At 41.5% G+C, this 17,982-nt stretch overlaps 1 protein-coding gene and 1 pseudogene across 1 annotated transcript; both read right to left on the bottom strand.

Annotated features, from left to right (window-relative positions):
* Positions 1–190: 190 nt before the first annotated feature.
* LOC136467670 (SUPPRESSOR OF GAMMA RESPONSE 1-like) lies at positions 191–13,839 on the bottom strand (annotated as a pseudogene).
* A 144-nt stretch (positions 13,840–13,983) lies between these two features.
* On the bottom strand, positions 13,984–15,188 carry LOC136467671 (protein CURVATURE THYLAKOID 1A, chloroplastic-like). The gene is made up of 4 exons (XM_066466435.1): positions 14,835–15,188; positions 14,609–14,716; positions 14,437–14,508; positions 13,984–14,283 (listed from the first exon to the last, which is right to left on the bottom strand). Exons 1-4 carry the CDS (start codon positions 15,063–15,065, stop codon positions 14,218–14,220), a joined length of 477 nt encoding a protein of 158 aa, XP_066322532.1. The 5' UTR covers positions 15,066–15,188; the 3' UTR covers positions 13,984–14,217.
* Positions 15,189–17,982: the final 2,794 nt, after the last annotated feature.

A 17,982-nucleotide genomic window follows, 5' to 3' on the forward strand; every position in this document is an offset into this window, starting at 1 on the left:
GAACCGGGGGACAGGTAGGCGCGCCAAAGAAGGTGTGGGGGCAGGGTGTGGGGTGTGGGGGGGTGGGGGGTGGGGGGGGGGGGCGGAAGCACGCTCACAGGGGACAACCCTATGATCAAATCATGCAGCCAGTAATAGCTTATAAGAAACGGAAGTCGGCTATGCTCTCCCGAACAATGCAAGGGGATCCTAGACACACATCAGACATAGTTCATTTTCTTTTGATATGTTACAACTCCTCAGTTCCTGATGCATAAATAGAAATTATGCACACGAGCACTATGCCAAAACCTTCTCTCATTTGTTTCGCCATGAGCAGGAGAACACGTGAACAGCTTTCAGACTCAGTTCACAGCAATTACAGCTTTGAAACCACTACAAAGGTGATGTATGCCGTTTCTGTCGCCTTGCAGCAGTGGTGCTTCCTCAGTTTAGTCATTTCTAGATTTTCCCTTCAATCCACGTTGAATTAAAGCAATCCTGTGAAAAAAATTCGAGCAGAATATTAGCACAAGGTAGCTCAATTGGTAAACAGAAAAACCTCTATGATGGACGACAGCTAAATTTACCAATTGGCTAAGTCGAAACTCGAGAGTGCATTCAAGCTCCAGATTTGTGTTATCTACATCGTCCAGCTTCTGGCATTCTTCAAGATCCTTTTTCAAGTCATCTGCAGGCAAATGGCCATATTCAGCAAGGCGACGCCTGCTCTTTTGGTGCTCATCTTCACTGCCACATGAATTCTGACTCTGAAGGAATTCATCATAGATTGACATGCATTCTGCCAGTTGCTGAGAGTTTAACAAGAACTGGGATTCCCCCTCCCACTATTTTTCATCCTGCGAAGGGTGCTTATCTTGATCATCAATAACAACATTTTTAGATTCATGATGGTGAATGTCTTCTTTGTCCTTCACTTCGGTGTGCCCATTTACCTACATATCAGTTCAGGAAAAAAAGGGATCTTTAGACTATCTCCAACAACAACACCCAAAATAAAAGACCCATTCAACGTTTGGGTAGCACTGCAGTCAAAGGGTTCGATACCCATTCGACATCATCTCCAACAACAGGACCCAAAAGAGAATCATTTCTGCAAATGGGTTTCTAGGAGAGAGGATACTCATATTTAGGTTGTGTCTCTTAGACAAACCAAAATAGGTCTTTCATATAGGTACTCTGTTGGAGACTGATTTTGGGTCTCTTGCTACCCATTTTGGGTTTGGGTGCCCATATGGGCCACCTATTGGAGACAGTCTTATGGGAAATGCATATGGGCTGCCAACTTATATTGCAAATAATATTTCAGCAATAGCCTTATGTCTTATGAAGAGACTAACACTGCATATGGAGAAATAACAAATGCTTGGTACCTGATCACAGTTATGTTCAAACTTGTCAATAATTTCTTGATTACTACTGTCCTCTTGCAAGGGCAAAGAAGACCAGTCCATCAATGGAGGACAATCAGCCAAATTCACTGCAGCGCATACATGCTCCAAAGCATCTGCTGCAGTTATGCCTTGTGAATTATTCTCCCTAGGCTTAGGTAGTTGTTGATAGAATAATTTGGAGACAACAAATTCACCATCCTTTTCATCTTCCCCAGTGCCAACATGGTATTGATGCATCACCCAATTCGTCTTTTCCTTGCTTCCCTGCCCTTCACATCACTAGCATACATAACCATTATTTTCTTGCAACCAAGGTGCAGTTCCACCAATTACTACTTGTTTTTGTCTTGCCAGTCTTATTCCACCGAATCTCGCCAACCTCATTGATATTTATTTTCCCATGCTTCTTAGTCCCAGTGTTGTAGGCCTTAAATGTTCTGTGGAAGAAGTGTGATACACTTCCATCCTGCTTAACTCCTGAAGCACATGGTTATTCAGTCAAAAGATTTAAAGGCATATGTTGGCAAATTACTCCTTGGCAGGTGGGCAGGAGCTAATGGTTATGAGCCACAGCAATAGCAGGCGAGCATGAAAATAGTAGTTGACAATGGTGATATTCTATTGATCACCCAAATAAAAACACTGCGCCATGAGCTCTTTTTCTTTAAAAATGATAAAGCAGAGCATGAGCAACTGCCCATTTCCTAAAAGGAAAAGAACACTATAATGTGGTGTGGGCTACTACATACATAGTCTGTGAGAACTTGAAGAGGTGGCCATGCAAAAATATTAAGAGAATGAGAAGATATATTGAATGTAGCAGATAAAAATTGCTGGGGAGAAAAAGTAACCACCTTTGCCACACAAGACATCTACTAGATAAACTTCATGAGTAGGCATGTTTGCTGACCTGGGAGTTTCTGCAGATGAGTATAGTATAAGCCCTCATTTGAATCAATAATGGGAATAAATTCATCAACAAAGGCATGGGGTTTGAGACCCTACTTTCCCAATTTTCGCTAGCAAATGCCACAAGCAATTCCTGATCTGACGGATAAAATTTAACGCCTTTAGGCAAACCAGGCCACTCATCAACAAACTACACCAAAACCAACATACAGATACAGTTATGCAATCAGTATGAAAAAAATTAAAATTGCAACAATGAACAATGTAATCCTGCTGATTAATCACCGGACTCGTAAAAAGGAAATAGCGTGGTGGTGTACCATATATGTACTAAATCATCATTCATCATGTAAGAATTGAAAGTCCACATCAGTTACGAAAGGGATGGTGGCAATATTGTTACCAATACCACCATTAAGGTGAAAATTTATGGGGGTATTATGCTTGGTCTTGAAGCTGAGTTCCCAAATTGGTCGGTTGAAGTAGAGGGAGATAAATTGAACATTAAAGAAAGAAATATCAATTAGATATGTTAAATGAGACAGAGGTTATAAGATACTGAATCTAAGCCTACTTACACATATCAGAAATGTAACATTCTTACATCACTGTTATCGATAATGTGGTTGCATTTTGGGCATTCTTTAGTGGGTTGCTCTTCCATGTATTTGAGATATGGTGTGTAGGTCCAGAAGCATTTTTAATTTTTGAATCCATTCTTTTGCAGTCAATCAGCCATGAAGACCTGCAACAAACATATTTGCTTAAGTGAGATACACACAAACATCAACAGACTAACATTCATTAGAGATACTGTATATAAAATACATTCAATGGAAAGATCAAGTTTAAACATTGAAACCTAAAAACAGTACAGATAACACAAAGGTCCACCAATTTAATATATGAACCCATCCTCATATATAGCAACACAAAAACTAGCAGTTCAAAGTTGCATCCAAAAATAAATGGACTCACGGAATGATAAATCAAGCATCATCTTCACACCAAGCTCCAACTAAAATTGCTAAGCTAAAGCTAAATGGAATGTCATACAATTATCTCTAATCACATAGGCTACCACATACCATGTCAGAGGTAATTTAATCCCTCAATTTACCTAGGATAAAAGGAAGATACTAGAAGCTCACCACGGCATCACCTTTATTTATTCCAAGCTCCAACCAAAAGCAAAGAATAACAACACAGTATCTCCAATCAGATGGCAACAGAATCATATTGGATGCTACATCAGAAAGTTACTAAAACCTATAATTCTCTTCTTGGCAACACAGAAGCCAAATCTACTATGGATTCACACCATGCCCCTATTCCATCTCTGTATTCTAACATGACCAGTGCCGACTCCATCCCATGAACACCAGTACACCACATAATAACCATAGCGAATCCTCACACCCTACCGCAATCCAAACAACAAGAAAGCAGAAACATAACATCGTGCGATTGCACTCTCGACTACCACATAGCCGGTTGATAAAAACCAACTGAACAGTGAACACCGCTCTGGCCGCTCCCTTGACCAAACAGAATCCTGAACACTTGCATCGGAGGATACTGCCAAGAGAGGGATAAAGAGGGAAAACGGTAGTTGACACCAACCCTGGTTTAAAGTTGTCTTTCTTCCTTGACCCTAAAACAAAATTTCTTACCTATTTGGCCTCACTCGAAGTTTCGTTTTCTAATATGACCTTACCGTGAGATCTGTCAAAGTTTGCCATTGTTGAGTTGTCAGTTTTTATTGAATGGACAGAAATACCCCTGTGTCTCTCCTTTCTCTTTTATCTCGCTCTCGGTCTCGTCTCTGTCCCTCCGAGCCCGCTCTCTTCTTCTGAAACACAAACGAACCCTAAACCTAGGTACTGCGGGGGCGGCGGCCAGTGCATGCAGGCTCAGCAGGCGGCTGGGCGGGCGGAGGCAAGGGCGCGCGGCGGCCTAGGCTCGCGGCGACCAGGGCGCGTGACGGCCTAGGGTCGCAGCCGCCGCGCTCATCGGGCTTGGCCACCTAGCAGAAGCGTTCTGTGAGTGTGAGGAGGCCGTCCGCCTTGATCCAGCCAGCGGCCGTGCGCACGGCTGCCTCACTGGCTTATGCCTCCGGTGAGATTTTCCTTCACTTGCCTTATTTGCCCATGCCTGTTCTCCTGCTCTTCTGCACTGGAATGGAATGGAATTGCATCCACAGATCTCGCATCCTTCTCCGCTTTGCTTGCGTGCAAATCCAATATGCTGCTCCTTTTTCTATCACTTGTCACTTCCTTGAGGCATGTTTATCTAATTCGGGATCATTATAGTTACGGCGCTGATCATTACTGTTTCTTCTCTTGCCTGTGATTACATGAGAAACATGAGAAAGTTTGCATCTTTATAGTTGGTAGTATGTTGCAGTGAGTTAATGTGGACTTAACACGATGTGCATCACACAATGCAGCTGATATCCTGCTCTGCTCTGTTACCCTTCATTCAGGTTTCCCTCTTTTTTCCACTAACTTTTCCCGATTGTAGGTTGACCGGCTGCATTCCTGATCTTGTGTGTTTGCTCCGTCCATCATTTTTCTTCCGCCTCTTGGTGAAGCCGGCCTGGACTTTGGCTCTCTATGTGCCAGTGGCCTGCGACGCCAGCATGGGTTGAATGGAGCCCGACGGAGGTGCAGACGAGGACCTAGACATTGGAGGAGGTGGTGCATCTACAGTACAAGCAGATTGGCTTGAAGGGTGAGTTAACAATCACTGACTCTGATTTGTGTGTTTGTATTGATGACTTAAGTTTATAATTACTTTGCTCACAGGATGGATCCTAAATCCACTTTTATGCTAAACTTTAAACATCTTGGTAATCCAAAGAAAGCTAGGAAGGATCTGAGATGTTTTTGTTTTGAGAAAATTGTGGATAGTGACAGAACAAATTTAAAGGACTTAGTTCAATCAATCATAGAGCAATATCCACCCAGTTACATGGAAGTTGCTCATCTTCAATATCATGACCATGTTTTGAAAAGCTTTCTAGAAGTTAAAACAGACCAAGACTTGATGTTAATGTTTGAGAGACACATGAATACAAAGGTTGTGGACATGTTCATAGCATATTGTGATCCTTCTGAGCAATACCATCCCATCACTGAGTGGGATAGTGAGAATAGGAACAAGCCAAATAAGCCTCCTGGTGACACCACACAATTGGATGAGGGTGAGGATGCTTATCTACGAAATCCACAACCAGAGAACGAACATGTTGGTGTAGATGATGAGGGTATGTACAATGAACCTATACATGGTTTGGACCTAGTTGTTTATTCTACCAAAGACAAGGATAAGCAATATGTTCTAGTTGAAGATGATGAGGATGAAGTTGAGTCAGGGTCTGAGTTAGGGAAGTCAGAGTCTGAGTCAAAGTCTAAAATAGAGGAGGCCGAGGATTTAGTAGGAGACGACAATGAGAAAGGTCATGTCCTAGACACAGAATATGATAAAGAAGACCCTCCAATGACAGAAGGCACGACATATCCCAACATGGCAACTTTTAAATTGGCATTATCTCAACATGCAATAAAAAATGAGTTTGAATATAGAACTGTGAAAAGTGTACCAAAAAGGTTCACAGGTATTTGTTCAAGGAAAAATAAAGACAAATGTTTGTGGAGGATACATGCTTCAACAACAAAAGACAAGCAGACTATAATGGTAATAATCCTACCACTGTGTACACTTTGCCATCTTATTGTTTAAATGTTTCTAACTACAACATTTCATTTCAGGTAAAAAAGAATTCATTTCAGCATACATGTTTTAGCACGAGAAGAAAAAAGAAGGTAGTGAATGCTACCAAGCATTGGATATGTGAGAAGGTGAAGGACTGGCTCATTGATGATGCAACTTTGGGAGCAAAAGCACTGCAGAAGAAACTAAAAGAGCACCACAAGGTACACATTCACTACCAGACAGTGTATAAGGGTATGGAGCGAGCACTAAATCAGCTTTATGGTAATTGGGACAACAGCTTTGATAATCTATTTAGGTTTAAGTCAGCAACTGAGCAATGTTGTCTAGGTAGTATGGTAATTATTGATCATCACATAGTTAATGAGAAAATCGGATTTAGAAGGCTATTCTTTGCTTTAAAACCTTGCATAGAGGGGTTCCTTTCTGGTTGTAGGCCATATCTAGCTATAGACAGTACATTCTTAACTGGCAAGTACAAGGGACAATTGGCTAGTGCTTCGGGTGTTGATGGCCATAATTGGTTGTATTCAGTAGCTTTTGGGGTTTTTGATTCTGAAACTAATGATAACTGGATCTGGTTTATGCAATTGCTCAAAGATGCTATTGGTTCACCAAACAGTTTAGCCATATGTACTGATGCAGGGCAGGCAATCATGAATGGTGTAAAAGAGGTGTTTCCACAAGTAGAACATAGGGAATGCATGTTTCACTTAGTGACCAACTTTAAGAAGAAGTTCCATGGAAAAGTGTTTGATGACCATCTTTGGGCAGCAGCTTACTCATGGAACCCCTATGTATTTGAGAAGCATTGGCTTGCAATGGAGAAAGAAAAACTAGTCACAACTGCATACCAAAGGAAATGCCATACTAGGTTGTGGACTAGGAGTCAGTTCTCCACTAGATCAAAGGTAGACTATGTAACCAACAACTTAGCTAAGAGCTTCAATAATTGGATTAAGGAACACAAGTCCCTGAATTTGGATGATTTCTTGGACAAGATTAGGCAATTGCTTATGACTAAATGGAACCAAAGAAGAAAAATCTCAAGGAAGCTAGATGGCTTGATTCTCCCACATATAATTAAGAAATTGAATGAATAGAGCAGGGAGTTGGAGTTGGAAGTTAAGGAATGCTCAGAGGAAGTGGGAGAAGTTACTGCATTGGGGGGTAGTGGCTTCCGGTTTTGTGTTAAACTTGCTTGATAGAACATGTTCTTGTAGGCAATGGCAGGTTTCTAGAATTCCATGTAGACATGCCATATCATTTATTACATCACTTAGCAATGCAGCTCTAAATAACTAGGTGGGCCCTTATTACTCTGTTGACAAATTTAGAGTAGCATATGCTCAATTAATCCTAGCTATGCCTGACAAGACTCAATGGCCTAAAGCAACACATGGATTTTTCATGTATCCTCCACTCTTAAAACCCACTTCTGGTAGGCGAAGGAACCAAAGGTTCAAAGGATGCACTGACAAGAACAAGAAAAAAGACAGCATAAGTGTCCTATTTGTTTGGAGGTTGGGCATCACTGGCATACATGTAAAAAGGGCAATCCAAAAGACAAGAAAGCTCTAGCAGCACTGAGGTAATAAAGTCTGTATATATGTTCAGTACCATAGAAGAGAAGAAATTTAAAGATAAGTGGCCCTGACTTAATATTTACACTTGTAGGGAACTAAAGAAGAAGAAGGCAGCATCTCAATCCAGCATTGTGCCGATGGATGATGAAACAATAACACGATCTATGTCTTTTCCACCAAGGTTAACTGAAAATCTTGTGTTCATCATTATATGAAAACATGCTTTGAATGTAACTTCATTTATATTTACCATAGCCTTAGCATGGAACCAGAAACTAAGAAAAAAGGCAAGCGTAGCGCTTCTGAATCTGCAGGATCAGCAGGGTATGATTCTTATCTGTACAAATTTTTTGCTCAAATTTTTTATTACTAAAATCTAAATTTGTAGGAGGAGCCAAAGCATTGAGCCTGCAGCTAAGAAAAAGTCCAAACAAGGCACGACTGAATCTGCAGGATCAGCAAGGTACTGCTACTGATTTCTATTGGTTTCACTGGCATAGCAGCTTCTTTTCTCCAAGGAGGTAGTAGGTAGCATGAATGCAATTTAGCCTTACAATTTCAAAGACATTGAGGGTCAAGTAGGTTTGATGTAGTGACATATGTCCAAGTTCCAGGCCCTGCAAAAGTCAATTGGCCACCTTATAGCTTGCATATACATGATTTAATTGCCGAGCCATATACATGATTTAGCGATTAATTGCCATGGTGGCTTGGTGCCTGGTGGCATGACAATTTAGTGAACTACAGGCTATAACATGCTAGAGATACATACCCCTTTGGAAACATCTATAGCACATAGCAAGACTCACTTCAACAGGTCAATTGGCTAAGTAAGGATATGGCTGAAAAAGCACATATAGATGAATTATTACCTAATAAAATGCTGTTAGAGATTAATCAATAAGCTGTTAGTTCTATACAGTATATCTCTCCAAGTTTAACTAAGATGAATGCCCCATTACATGCATTTTTACAGGTCCAAAAAAGGCTCAAATCAACCTGAACCATCTACGAAGCTTACAAGTGGTGCAGCACCAACATCTAAAACTGTGAAGGCCAAGGCTAAGACAAAGACAAAGCGGAAGAATATAGCTAAAGACATTGCCATAAAGCCACTGATACTTGATAGCCCTGCGATGGGCACAAGAAGCAAAATATGTAATCCTGTTAGCCCTGCAATGAGCACAAGTAAAAGGAGGCTCAGTTTGTGACTTTCATGTGCCTGCAATGTCGCTTTTAATATGAACTTGATGTATGCGTTGAACTAGTGCATTGTGAAACTGATGTGTGAAAATGATGTATGTGTCGAACACTATGTTGAACTATGCGCTCTGTGCCCCTTTTGAATTTTTAGGATGATGAACTTGTTTAAATTGTGTGCTATGATCAAGTTGACATGATTTAGTATATTTTGATGGGGATCCCATTTTGATGTGATGCATTTATAGCAGTAAGTATCGTCACTCTGATTATTTCATAGCACAGCACTTACTGCAGTAGTCAGGGATTTGCTAAGTTTTTTGTTTGTTCATGTGTATAAGCAATTCCAGCAGTTTCCAGCTAGTTGCAAAGTTGTTCTAATGTTTTCTATCTATATTCCGTTTCTAGGCTGAGAAGGCTTTCCTCAAGCAACCTAAGGTTTTCCTTAGGTGAAAGAACTAGAGCTCTAAATGTCTCAGGGGCAGTTTGGTTATTTCATGTGCCACTTAACGGTGTTAGAGGCAGGAGATGACGGTAAGGTCATATTAGAAAACGAAACTTCGAGTGAGGCCAAATGGGTAACAAATTTTGTTTCGGGGCCAAGAAAGAAAGACAACTTTAAACCAGGGCCAAATAAGAAATTTTCTCTTTAATATACGAACCCATCCTCATATATAGCAACACAAAAACTAGCAGTTCAAAGTTGCATCCAAAAATAACTGGACTCACGGAATGATAAATCAAGCATCATCTTCACACCAAGCTCCAACTAAAATTGCTAAGCTAAAGCTAAATGGAATGTCATACAATTATCTCTAATCACATAGGCTACCACATACCATGTCAGAGGTAATTTAATCCCTCAATTTACCTAGGATAAAAGGAAGATACTAGAAGCTCACCACGGCATCACCTTTATTTATTCCAAGCTCCAACCAAAAGCAAAGAATAACAATACAGTATCTCCAATCAGATGGCAACAGAATCATATTGGATGCTACATCAGATAGTTACTAAAACCTATAATTCTCTTCCTGGCAATACGGAAGCCAAATCTACTATGGATTCACACCATGCCCCTGTTCCATCTCTGTATTCTAACATGACCAGTGCCGACTCCATCCCATGTACACCAGTACACCACATAATAACCATAGCGAATCCTCACACCCTACCGCAATCCAAACAACAAGAAAGCAGAAACACAACATCGTGCGATCGCACTCTCAACTACCACAAAGTCGGTAGATAAAACCAACTGAACAGTGAACACCGCTCCGGTCACTCCCCTGACCAAACAGAATCCTGAACACCTGCATCGGAGGATACTGCCAAGAGAGGGATAAAGAGGGAAAACGGTAGTTGACACCGACACCGTCACGGCGGTGGCCGTTCCGAGGGTGATGGCCGGAGGTTTTAGGGTTCTGGCAGCGCCGCGGCGGCGGCCTGGGCTTATAGCGGTAAATGAGTCTGTTCTGTTTTTTTAAACAAAACAAAATTATAATACCGCCAACCTCCTCAAGGCCTCTGGCCTCGAAGTCTCGAACCGCTGTGGGATCTCAATCTACCGTTGACAGGATATAATGGACGGACAAGATGACAATTAGCATTTCCGTTTTTATCTCGAATTTATTTTTGAGATGAATATCGGTGGGCTAATAGGCTGTTACTTGACGAGAAGCTTATTAGTAGGCCCATACTTCGGCGTGACAAGGCCCATGTGTTCAAGGTAGTTGGTGGGCGGTAGCCCATGTGCGACGTGTTTGAGTACTGTATAAAGCCTTCTCAAAAAGAGATAGTACTGTATAAAGAGCGAGAACTAGAATGAAAAGTTGCAATGCAAGTTTCATTGATATGATTTTGAGTTTAAATACATGTTAAACTGTCACCTAGAGTAGGTCTACGTCCACTCGAAGGGAGTGTTCGTGAACGGACACGACACTTCCGGTGATCGGCGATGCCAGTTAGCCTCAGGTTTAGCGGATGATTAGGATTAAGCTAAGTTGCTAATCTGAGTTTAATCTTGATCTGTGGGACGATATTATCGGTTTTTTATTGGTTTTCAACACTTGCCTTTGATCGAATCTAATTGAGATTAATTAATTGCTTTGATACCTTCAAAAATCTTATAGAAAAAAATATTTGGTAATAATATTGTTAATATATCATTAAACTCATAAAAACCCAGTGAGAAAAGAAGGATAAACGATATGACATATTCATGGTTTATTATTGTTGCAATAAACTCACAAGAGAAAAACCTTTACTAGGAAAAAACACATAAGCAAGTTTAAACAATAATATATATCTTTAATATTCTCTCAAAAACCTCTTATGAGAAAATAGGAAATATAACATATTCCTGAGTTAATATTGTCTTATAAAAAACCTTTCCATGAGAAAAGTTTGTAAAAAGTCATAAAAGGAAAAGAGTACAATATACTACAAGTGCAGATTATTAGAGAGCATCTCCCCATGATGGATGTTCGCATATCAATAATATAAACAAGTTTTTAGAACATAATATGTAGTAAGGACTTTATGAATAAATTTGCAAGATTATCATAAGACTTTATGTGTAAAATGTTTATTTGTAATATGTTTATTTATTTATATTATCTTTGATATAACTGTTTACATATATGTATAACACAAGCATCATTATCTTCGTAGATAATTGGTGTTGATTCGACGGAACCAATATAAGTAGATTGTTGCACGTGGTTTATCACTCCAATAGCAATACACATTTACGTGATGCTTCGTATAATGCAATAATTTTATAATGATATATAGATGTAACCATTAGAGTTTGCTTAGATAACTTTCATGAGATGGGTGCTCCTCCATATAGAAATTAGATAACACCCCGCGTGTTACGTAAAAATTTTGTAATGTCGTATGAGAAATATTGAAATTATGACAGAAATATGCATATTTTTATTTGAACCTTTAATTTGATAGATATATACATTGAGTGGGAGAGGAATCGCCAAATCGAAGAGAAGCAGTGCCATAGTATAGGCTATATTGACTTGAGGAGGATCGGAAAGAGGAGCAGAAGCATAAAGAAAGGGCTATTGGTTGCCTAATAATGGAGGCATAATATGAGATGAATTCCTGTGTATTATTCGTGTGGTGATTTTAGAAAGAGGTGGATGAATCAGTAACACATAACAATCATAAATGGCAGTACGACACATGGAAATTAATGTCAACAAGTGAGAGGGACAAAGATTTTTGACCATTCATATAAATTGTACTGTACAATACAACACATAAGTAAAGTCACTATAATTTTAGTTCTATAGGCAAAAAATCTTAATAGTTATCATCAGTTTCAGGAACCTCACCTCTGAGAGTTGGAGAAATTGGCGAGGAAATTAGCGGAGTATTAAGTTCGATATTATGTACAATTCCATAGCTAGAGCACTTCAGGCATTTATCGGAGCAGGGACGATTCGTTGAGCATATATATATATATATATATATATATATATATATATATATATATATATATATATATATATATATATATATATATATATATATATATATATATAGGGAGAGGCTATTCAGTAGCTGGCTACAAAATAAGTTATTTTGTAGCCACCTCCATTTACTATAATTTTATATACTAATTTACTATAATGTCAATACATATTTACGATAGTTGGGTTATTATAACACATGGGGATATTTACCATAACGTTATATTAAACCACTTAGTAAGGAGTTACTATAATCTCGTAAATTAACATAGTAATTATCATAACTCAAAGTGGCTACAGAATAAGTTATTCTGTAGTCAGCTACAGGATAGTAGTTCTATATATATATATATATATATATATATATATATATATATATATATATATATATATATATATATATATATATATATATATATATATAACTACTATTCTGTAGCTGGCCATAGAATAACTTATTCTGTAGCCACTTTGAGTTACGATAATTACTATGTTAATTTACAGTAACTCCTTACTAAGTGGTTTACTATAACGTTATGGTAAATATTCTCATGTGTTATAGTAACCCAACTATTGTAAATATGTATTGACATTATGGTAAATTAGTATATAAAATTATGGTAAATAGAGGTGGCTACAGAATAACTTATTTTGTAGCCGGCTGCTGAATTAGTATATATATGATAATCCATGTAAATCCCCAACAAAATTATTGTTATATTCATCAGTGGTCTACTTTTTTTTTGAAATAAATATAATAGTCGTCCAATAGTTGCATTGGCGAGACATTTCATAAAACAAATAGGCGTGCACATACATGAGACAAAAGGTACTGCTTAGTGAAAATCTTCAATAAATAAACCTGATAACAAAATATATAGGAGGGAGAAAGAATCCAAACAACACTGCCTATATGATGCGGTGATTGCTACTTGACATCTGGGATACAATAAACCTGACCAGTCCCCCACTGGAAACAGGGAGTTCCAATCCATTGAAGCATTCCAAGCGATGATCCCGTGAGACGCCGCTACTGCAATAATCCACCAAAACATTATATCCCAAAATTCCGACTTTCTAACATTTTTTACTAAGTTCTCAGAGAGCAAGGAGAAATTCCCGATGTAGTACACCTAAACCAAGCAACCTGCTACACTCCATGATGATATAACAACCATGCAGCATAATGTTAGAGTTAAATGCATTGGCGGTCCATTAACTTATGCAGCTATATATTGCTTATGTAGGTCTATTAATACCAAAATTACATTTTTAGGACTTAAAAATGCACTGTTGGAGCTAATGAACATAGGTGACACAGCCGCACGAGTTAATGCACATACGCTACTGCACTTTGAACTCAGAATATCATCGTCGAGCAGGATAACGAAGAAATAGGAATATCATCAAAGCAAATTGCTATTGATGTTGTCAATTTGAAGCCTGTAACCAGTGTGGCAGCAGTGATTTGGCCAGGGAGGGAAAAGCACGGAGAAGCCGGAAGAGGAGAGCTGAGCTAGCAAGAAAGCAAGCAAACACCACCACCTTACCTTGCCCAGCTATGCTGGCAATCCTCGGCCTGTTAAGAAAATCACAGTCACGATGGCAAGTTAATGATTACGAATTGGGTGTCAAAGTCCTGAGAGGCATACGCATTGCAAAATGAAGTGATGAAAAAAAAATTGGATGCCCAATTCATTTTAAGAAAACATTCCCCGAGGGTGTCCAGTTTGTACATATACATTGTTATTATTCTCCATCATCTCACAAAGCTCTCTACCGGGACACAAGCACATACGGTATTCAAAGTGCAAAGACAAGTAGCTAGCACTCTGGAGTCTAGACAGGAGGCAACGCGTGTTCTCGAAAGAATCGTCCAAAAAAATTCTAGAGAACAACGTTTTACTCTGTCCCAGCAATCTTTTTCTTGAGTGACTCGATGTCGTCGGCGAGCTCTTTCCTGCTTTCCTGCAATCGAGTGAATAGATAGATGCCGACATGTTAAACCAACAACATTTTTAGTACCTGATGCCGCCGCTACCGCTACCGCTACCAAGGCAGGCTAATTTGCATGTTCCAAATTCAGAGATGGTTCACTGTTACTGTAGAAACGCATCGTACCTTGAAGAGAAGGTAGCGGTAGACGAACCATCCGGTGTAGCCGAGGCCGACTAGCTCCATGATCTTGGGGAGCTGCAGAAACCAAACCAAGCATGAACTTGTCAGCCTATACGCTGCTGGCCAGTCATCAGCTGGCAGTTGAATCTAACCACGGGGGGAGGAGAGGACGTACCAGAGGCACGGAGTTGATGGCGCCGACGATGACGGACGTCAGCCAGAGAGCGACGACGGCGCCGCCGGCGTAGGTGAGGACAGTGCTCTTGTTCTCGACGGCGTCCCACTGTTACGAGTACATCACGTACGGTCACGACAGTTGATCCATGTGGTTCACCATTCCAAAGTCGGCGACTCGTACATACGTCTCCCCCTTTAATTTCGAGCTACGGCGGCGTGCGTACCTTGGCTTTCAAGTCGGCGATGAGCTCGTCCCCGCTCACGGCCGAGGAGTCGTCGGAGGAGGCCTTCATCCGGAGCAGCGACAGCCTCGGCGCAGCATCTTGGAACCGGAGAGGGAGCGGAGACAGCAGGTTACGCCGCGGGAGGAGGAGGGCGGAGGGCGGCGCGGCGGCTCCGGCAGCGGGGAGGCGCGCCCCGCCGAGAAGCGCGGTGGAGTACGCCGTGGCGGCCATGTCCTGATGTCCAGTGCCTTCTCCCTTATCGCTCGCGCTGGCGCGTGCCTGGCCTCTGCTTCGTTTTTGCCTTCCTGCTACGCCTACACGAGGTCGGTGTACAATGAGCCTCCTTTTTCCTGCGTGCCCGTTGCTCTGCATCCACTCCCTTCCCTTGGGATGCTTCGCGCGGTGATCAGCCACGTGGCAGAACGCTGGGTTGTGATTGGCTTCATCCCTATCTCAAAAATCTGTGGCTCACCTCGCTGGATTTCGTCCATTGGCCCTCGTAGCAGCAAGTCGTCACTAGAGCCTCAAACCGCCGGTTTGGCAGTTACAAGTGAGCGATGCTTTGTGTATGTGACATTTGATGTGTTAACTGTTATAAGCCCTCTGCGTCCTGCCCCAAGTATTTCCGATAATATAATCATGAAAGTTGAGATAAGAAACGATAATGCTCCAGTTAAGACGTTCAAAATGGACGGACGCCTCGGGGGCTGTTCGGCTGGCTGGCTCTTTCACTCACGAAATCATTGTTCACGTCCTGCCAGAACAGTATTTTTCTCTCACAACAATCAACCGGAACAGTATTTTTCAGTCCTGCCGAACAGGCTATCACTCGTTCACTCCCGCACCCAGTCCATCGCTTCCTCCTCCCTTTCACGCTCGCACACCGCGCCTACCCGATGCACGGCCATGGCGGCCTCCCTGGCCGGCGGCGGCGCGCTTCCCCACCCCGGCACCCTTCTCCCCCACCTTGGCGTCCTCACCCACCGGGAGCATCCAACGACCGCGGATCTAGTGGCCCTCGCCCCTACCTCGGTGAGATCCAAGCAAGTCGCTGACCCTGCCCTACCCCGGCCGGTGGCATCCTCTCCAGATCCGGCAGCGTCTCCTCTCCCTCGATCGACGGCGGGCGTGCAAGTGCGCACCATCCAGCGAGCCTGCGCCACCGCAGTTGCCCACCAGGTAGGTCATGGCCGCGTGGTGATGCTGTGTTTCAAGTGTTTTGGAAGCTTTTTCAGACAAGTTGCAAGCCCACGTTTCAAGTGTTTCAGTTGTTTCAGATGTATGTTTTAATTCTTTCATGCGGATATTGCAAAAGTAGATCAGGATGTTGCATATGTTGCAATGGTTGTACACGTATGTTCCAAGCGTCTATCCCCAATGTTTTATCTATTTTTTTGTATACGTATGTTGCAAGTGTTTCAGACGCATGTCTCAAGTGTTTCATCTGTCTTCTTTTGTATATTGCAAGTGTTGCGTCTGGATGTTTTCAAAGTAGATCAGGATGTTGCACATGTTGCAATGGTGTTTCAACTGTATGTTCCAAGTTTTAGATGTGTGTTGCAAATGTTTCATCTGGATGTTGCAAAAGTAGATCGGGGTGTTGCATAGAGCGGTCGGTGTCTGCCGCTGCTGCTGGGGCACAGCCGTGGGTCAACCCACGTGGGTTTCCCCCTGCGGGGCGTGGGGGCGCTGGTCCTTGTGACGGACGCGGGCGCAGGTGCTAGGGCAGGACACGAGACGCGGGGCGTGGGGCGGGATGCGGACGCGGGAGTGGCGCAGGTGTCAGAGCCACGTCCAGACGTGATGTCCCGTCCCGACGTCCGGGCACTAGGCATGCTGGATAAGAAAATAGTTTGTTAGCAATTCGGACACGTGGGAGGGGAAAATACATAAACTCTCGCATATGTTACTTCGATTTTGACTTTCCCTCCTATAATTAGTTTTGTTGCTACCATCACATACATAGTAGATATGTAGATTACAACGATGAAATGGCTAACAATGACAGTGAAATTACAAAAATTAGGTTATACAAGAACCCAAACATAATATAATGTGTTACTAGATACTACCTTATGTCAAAAAGAGAACATGATGTTAAGGACAAGATTTGGTCAAACCTTAAAAACTACCAACCCCGATAACTATTGTATTATTTAGTTTGCAAACATATTATTTAGTTTGCAAATATATAGATTCTATGTGTTGATTTGTATTCAAAGTACTTATAAAGTATGTTATATCTGATGGATTTTAAGAATATATTCTGGAAGAAATTAGTAGCCGATGATACATATCGACAACTGTGCAAAATCGCATGTGTCAAGTGTATGTAGACTAGAGTACCATGCAGAGGTGCTGCGCCAATAAAAACTTGAAATCAACAACATGAGATCGAAAGGGAAATCGAACCATACTAAAATATCACAAGAGCTTTCATAACAAAATGATTCATAGTGAGCAAATTCAAAATAAGTGACATATAGGAGATTTGTTCCCAATTTGGAAGGAGGTGTGTTCTTGTGCCAATCCGTATTGCTAACCTAAGACCCTCTCATAAAGTTAGTGTTGGCAAACCCTCCATTGAGTGAAACCTGAACCTAACATTTTTGGAGTTGTTTTGGGAAGAATGTGTCCAAATTCTAGAATGGTATTCTAAGAACCAGAGAACTCTTGAAATGGGGTTGCAAGGTAAAGGTCAAAAATGGAAAGAACACTAGATTATGGGAAGACATTTGGGTGGGAGAGAGACCTCTAAAGCTATATTTTGCTTCTTTGTACACTATTTGCTCTGATAAAGACTGCTTAATTAGTAGTTGTTGGGAGGGTGATGGTCGGAACGTTTCTTTTAGAAGAGCGTTGGGGACAAAGACATGAGAGAATGGGAAATACTTATGACACTATGTAAAAATGGTTTTTAGCAACGGTTCAATTTTTTTTAGGGGCGGCTGGTGATGGAGCCGCCCCTACAGTGGCGTGCTCGGGTGCCCAGACACCAGCCGCCCCTACAAATGGAACAGTAGGGGCGACTGGTGTTATGAGCCGCCCCTACAAATGGGGTCTGATTTGTAGGGGCGGCTTAATCACCAGCCGCCCCTAGAAATGCTATTTATAGGGGCGGCTGGTGATTGAGCCGCCCCTACAAATG

Source organism: Miscanthus floridulus, chromosome 7, assembly GCF_019320115.1.
Source record: "Miscanthus floridulus cultivar M001 chromosome 7, ASM1932011v1, whole genome shotgun sequence".
NCBI classification, from domain to species: domain Eukaryota; kingdom Viridiplantae; phylum Streptophyta; class Magnoliopsida; order Poales; family Poaceae; genus Miscanthus; species Miscanthus floridulus.

Bases quoted from the DNA above. Each gene is read 5' to 3' on its own strand.
- LOC136467671 (XM_066466435.1), bottom strand. From the start codon at position 15,065: ATGGCCGCCACGGCGTACTCCACCGCGCTTCTCGGCGGGGCGCGCCTC. The intron at 14,509-14,608 runs GTACGTCCTCTC...TGGTTTCTGCAG, and splicing joins CCATCAACTCCGTGCCTCTG to CTCCCCAAGATCATGGAGCT. The intron at 14,284-14,436 runs GTACGATGCGTT...ACTCGATTGCAG, and splicing joins ACCGCTACCTTCTCTTCAAG to GAAAGCAGGAAAGAGCTCGC.